A 6083-nucleotide genomic window follows, 5' to 3' on the forward strand; every position below is an offset into this window, starting at 1 on the left:
TCACATACACTGGAGCACATCAGGGAGGTTGCAATGTTGTACCACTATCATGTGAAAAAAGGCTGCCCCTTATCTAGCTGACCAAGCTTATCTGAAACTCAAAGGGAAACTGGGTAGAGTTGTTGACTTTAGAACAGCAGGAGAGTATGAGCAGTTTACTGGCCGATTTACAACAGTAAACCATTCATAAGAGAAATACGTGGGCTGCCATTGAAGGCCTTCTTCTGAAAATGCTACTTACCTGGCCATTATTATGACTGCTTAGCTTTAAGGGCTTGTTTACACCATGTCCGCTGAGCTGTGTTTTTCTGCACACCACCGCACATGTAGGGTGTGAACAGGGCATATACAACACCAATTTTGCTATATGCCCTGTTGTTTATACCATACATGCAGGTGGTTTGCAGAAAAACACAGCTCAACAGACATGTTCACACAAGCCCTAATTTTTACAAGGTTATTCACAAAAGCGTAAAGAGTTTGAAGAAGGCAGGAGAAGTGAACAATCTATTCCAAAATACCCGAACTGGAAAGTGACCTGAATTGGAGAATTTTTCCAAATGGCCTAAATTGTTCCCTTCTCCTGCCTTTTCCAAACTCTTCACCCTTTTGTGAATAACCCTGTTAGAGTCACTAACCAGGAACAAGTACACAGGAGAGTCAGAATTCCTTTACCTGCATACATATTCTAGATCAATGATAGAAGTATCTGTGAAATCTAGGAAACTAGCATTTTCAGAAGTGATCAGCAATGGCAGCATTCATTTTTCTGTCATTAAAGATTTAATTTAACTTAATAAATATTACCTTGAAGGGTTGTGGACTTGTGTTTAAAACAGCAGCAGCAACACTTTCTATACAAGTATAAAAGGGTTCCAGGTGGCTGCCAAACCGTCACAGTATCCCACAAAAAGTGATCATTAGTATACATTGTCATCAAATGTCTGTTTTATGTGCGATATAATTCAATTTTGAGAACAGGCCAATAATAGAAGAGTGCTGTGCATGTCTCTTATGGATTGATATGCCAGAATAGTTTCAGTGAAATGTATAGATCATTTAGTGCCACAGCACTCCCATTAGACACGTCACATCAGACAAAGCATTCCGGTCATACAATTGATCAGTAACAGAACACCCCAGCTAAGAAATCGTCAGAATCAAATCCCAAAGCTGTCCCGCACATTTAATTATCAAACGGTCAATTACAAAAAGGAGTAAAAAGGCTATAAAATTTAGAGTAGAAAATCTTGCTGCCACTGGAGGCCACATGATATACAAATAACCCCCGGCAGGCTTCTTGAGGAAAAGAGCCCCAAGATACGGTCCCACTTTGTCACGTGGCATTTTGCATTTGTTGTTGAGAACTTATTGGCTTTTACTTGTTTTTCTCTTTACATTGACCCTTTTGTAGCCAAAAGACTCATTCAAGTTATCAGTTAAATATGCATCCTAGCACAGGACTCCAGCACCACAAATATTCTTGAGGTAGACCCACCTCTGCTCTATTGCATGGGGCACACCTCACAGTCCTCACTCTGATTGGACACTTTGGCTTCATCGTAACACCTGGCCTTTAGTTCTGAGTGACGAGCTCTCAGGTAAAAACTGCTGTTGACCTCAACAACAACATAAATGCCTAGCAGAGCCTTCCACATCTCACAGTTAAACCAGTTATCCCTTGGTGCCAGGATGTTTAGATATATTGCACCAACCAAATGTAAAAATCCACTGTTGTGTGGTGCAAAGGAATGTTGTTCAATATAGGCACCTGATGTGTTATTGTTAAATGCCACGGGGCAGTTTTAGACTATTGCAGCGGTTGTCACACTGTTCCCAAAGAGAAGAACAAAAAGGTGAACATTTTGGTCATATACACTTTTTCCTGTTTATTCAGGAACATCATCCCCCCCAAAAAAGCATGATTGGTGCAGTGAATCACCGTTTTTCACAAGGCATCACAGTTGACTTGGTCATGTTAACTCAAAATGACTGGCTAGAAATATTGACTCAAAACCACTGTCTAGAGGACCAGATGTTTGCAGTTCTTCTGTTACCATCCTCTTTTGTAGAGCTAGAGCATCTTTAGTAGTGATCATGAACAGTAAAAAATGAACCAAAACACTACTAATTTCTAACAAGAGTCTACGATTCCTCTTTACAAGTCCAAGCTCTGTGATTATGCAATTATCTTTTGAGGGATATCTACAGATGCTCTAAGGAATACAGCGTTGTCGCGTACATAGTTACGTTTCCGTATGTCCTCATGTGAGATAAATTTAGGGTATCCAAAACCAAGTGTACTTTCATCCAAGGAATTTCGGGAGCCACTTGGTTTCTGGAAGTTCTTCCAGTTGGGGTCAGGGTTGAAAGTTTCAGTGATGTGTTGGGGTTTGGATAGCGATGGATCGCTCTGGTCAAGAAGGGAAAAAGTAACACGATAGGAGAAAGGCCATTCTAGTAGGCTGTCATACTCTCCAGGAAGGACCCTAATGTACACTGAAAGGTAGCTGCCTTCGCCACTGCCATTCCCGTTCAAGAATGCAGAAACCTGGAGCTTGTAGCCATATCTGTGCGTGTAGAAGGGTGGACTAAATGACTCAAAGTTGCCTCTGACTTTGGCTTCCTGCAGTTTGCGAGAGTAGTCACTGATCTTCCAGATAAGAACCCCTTCACTGCTCACAGATAACTCTTCCACCTGCTTCCTCAGGTCTTGAATCTCCTGTCTTTGCCGGCTTACCAGAGAAGACATCATACTGAGGTGGGACCTCATATTCTCTTCCAGGTGCCTGCTCATGCCAAGCTTGGGGCACTAAAATGCAAGTTGAGACACAACAAAATTAGCTTTGTTTTTAATATGTCTTTCATACCTTTAGGCTAACAGTCCTGTTTAGCAAAGTAACATATAAACATAATTACGTATCCTACATTAAAGTATATGTACACTCTAACACTGAACTGTAGGTCTGGAAAATCTACCACCGAAGAATTTTCTTATATCTGTTCAATTAGTGCAAAAAATACCTGTAAATCCTGCCAGAAATCTTGTAAACATATCACTTTTGGTGCTCTCTGTGCTGACTATTATCAGTTAGCACTATTCCCGATTCTCTCTGTTGAGTAAAAACACCTGCACTTTTATAAAGAATTTCTGTAGTCCTTTCGTAGGACGACAAAGCTGCTTCTACATGGATTCAGCGCAGCAAGTGAGCATTGTCTATGAAATGTGCTACTGGCACGCTCACCAGGTGAAAAAAAAATGAGAAAAAACCCCAGAAAAAATAATGCAGCCACCACATCTGAGGATGTAATATATAACATACGGTATTTGTTCCTGGGCTTAGATAAACTTCAATGGAATATAAAAGTTCCTTTGAGAAATTGCATAAACAAACACACCTGGCAGATGTAAAAGATTCATAATTTACAATCAGTTATATATTTGCATCCTTTACGTGACTTAACAGTAATAAAAGGAACTGAAAATTATTTTCAAATATTCATGTTAGGTAACTACTAGTTCTTAACTTATTTAAGCGGTCAGTTCAAAACTGAACATTGCTTTAGATGTTACAGCATCAGCAGCTTCTGTGATAAGGTCCTCCTGCTGAGATCAAGGCACTGCCCAACTCTGCCGCATTATCTCAATCTTCCTCTTGTAGCAAATGAGTCCGCTTACTCCACAGCTACACTCTTTCTATTGTAAAATGAATGAAGGAGTGATCGTTTCTGTGGTAAGTGGGTAGACTTGGAAGCGAAGGTTCAAAGATTCATAGTATTGGAATCCCACTGAGATCTAAAACCAGTGGGTGATTGAAGCTGCAGGCATCTAAGCGAATCTGCAATATCAAGGACTTTAAGAAATTGATTTAATAGCACACAGAGCGACAGTATGCGGCGACCCACACCAACCAGAAAATCAGCTGAGACATTACTGGTTACTATGTGTTATGAAACACCACTGCTTTTTTCACTTTATCAATAAAAAGAAGCCAACATAAGCTATTCACTTATATATAATTATTCATATATATTATATAATATGTATAATGTAATCTCCAGTTAGGTATGATACAAATATGAACTTGCTATTCTGTATCTGTGGCTGAGAACACATATTTATGATCAACCTTTGTTTAACCACTACTTTAGAAGATAGTAGAATGTAATGGGCAGATATTGTGCAATTTCATATAAAATGAGTATGTTAAATTGATGTCTCACCTTGTGTTTACATCCGGAATCTTTGAAAGGGCAGAGCACTAATGCAGAACTGCAACTGTCCTTTAGATGCCCACTCAGGTCTTCTCTGGCAACATTTGCAATGCCACACTGGTTGGGACAGGAGACAGGGTACCGAGGACACTGGCACTGGTGACTCTGCAAAAATAAAATTCAATCATACACTAATTCAGATAATGTTTGGGCTTACAGCACAGTCATTGTTTTACAAGAATTCTTAGCAGCAGTACACAAAATGCAATGCAAAATGGTTAAATTCATAATTTTGGAAGGGTACGAAGAAGTCACTACATATATTATTAACTAGAGGATCATGGTAGCTGGTGGGGAGGGAGGATAAAGAAAGCAAGAGAAAGAACAGCTACCAATGTGTCTACACTGAGGTTTGAAGAGAAAAAGGGGCCCTTTTAGTGAACTGTGAGTGTGTGAAGGAAAAGGGCCATTTGTAATCTTGGTGCTTGGGGCTGGGCCATCTCTGAAGGAAACCATCCGCTTACAAAGCTGAAAACCTTTTTGCATTACTTCATGCATGTAAATTACTACGTAACCTCCACAAAGCAGCTGTCTGCAGTTTCCTGTAATGACAAGCTGTCACCTTCAGTGTCTTCCTGCCGTAATTAGTGTTAGTAAATAGATGCGGCCATGATTTACAGGAATGGAATAAAGTGTATGCCTTTTCTATACAGAGTGAAAATATATGTAACTCTTAAGATGCTAGTTACAAATAGGGCCAGATCAAACAACGTTTGAATATAGCAAAACTAAGATGTATATTCCAGAAATTATTTTTTGGAGGTAGCTGGGCTTAGATGACAGATAGCTTGGGGCCTAGTCAGGGAGTCAGTGTCAGGAACCCACAACCATTCATTATGACTCGCACTAAAAACATGTCATAGCAAAGTTCAAAATTATTACAAACCTTAAACGTAGGCATTTTAGGAATACCATATGTATATATAGAGAGGAAGAGAATCCGTCTTCCCTAAATCATTGAAGAGTTTAACATTCCAGTCATACATGTAAACACTAAAATTTTCCTGTCCATATGGAATTCCCAAAACAGAGGCAGCAGACCAGTCAATACTCATTAAAGTGGCCTATGAAATCATTGGGGACCACCAACATCAGCACAACATGAGGCAATTGTGCCTAATACCCAAGACATGTTGTCGATTCATAAGGAACTGGAAGGGTACATTTTGATTCACCCAGAACATGGCTGCACTCTTCATCATAATCACTTCCATATTATAAGAACCCACTATAATTATTACCTGAATAGTGTCAAATACAAACTCCTTGCTGCAGTAAGGGCATGGCTGAGTACGCTTGGGACACTCCGACAGGGAATGCTGGGACAGGACACGTCTCATCATACGAGCGCCACACTTGTTCTCACAATAAACGCTCTCTTGAGGACAGCAGCCTTGGTGTTCCTAGAGGAAGAGAGGGTTGGAACGGGTTAAAGCACAGAACCATTGGAGTATTCTCTGCTGAGACAAACGGGCACGATGTACTCAGCGTGAGAAAGATGAGAGGCATTTAAATGTTTGACAGTGCTAATACATCAAAGATTATCGCTCCAAATTGTAAATGTGTAAGTCATTAGCTGGAAATGTGAAATATTAGGCCAGGAAGGGGGCTCAGAAGTAGTGGCCTGCATTACAAGGATTTCCAGGGGTAAACCAAACTGCCTTATATGGTTTCAAACATAGGAAATTTAGGATTAAATACAATCATTCAAGTGTAAATGTTTACTGGAACATATGGATATAATTCCAACAAAGAAATGTACGGTCATCTTGTTTTTTTTAAGGGCAACAAAAAATAAAACACATCTC

General features: G+C 39.9%; 1 protein-coding gene across 1 annotated transcript in view; it reads right to left on the reverse strand.

The window, feature by feature from the left end:
* Positions 1–2097: 2097 nt before the first annotated feature.
* TRAF4 (TNF receptor associated factor 4) overlaps positions 2098–6083 on the reverse strand; it is a 42924-nt gene continuing 38938 nt past the window's right edge. Inside the window, exons 5-7 of the mRNA XM_018555032.1 lie at positions 5517–5678; positions 4225–4380; positions 2098–2812 (exon numbers count right to left, since the gene is read on the reverse strand). Coding sequence (XP_018410534.1) covers positions 2180–2812; positions 4225–4380; positions 5517–5678 — 951 coding nt within the window. The 3' untranslated portion in view covers positions 2098–2179. The remainder of the gene's footprint in view (positions 2813–4224; positions 4381–5516; positions 5679–6083) is intronic.

Source organism: Nanorana parkeri, unplaced genomic scaffold, assembly GCF_000935625.1.
Source record: "Nanorana parkeri isolate BGI_ZX_2015 unplaced genomic scaffold, ASM93562v1 scaffold181, whole genome shotgun sequence".
Lineage (NCBI taxonomy): Eukaryota > Metazoa > Chordata > Amphibia > Anura > Dicroglossidae > Nanorana > Nanorana parkeri.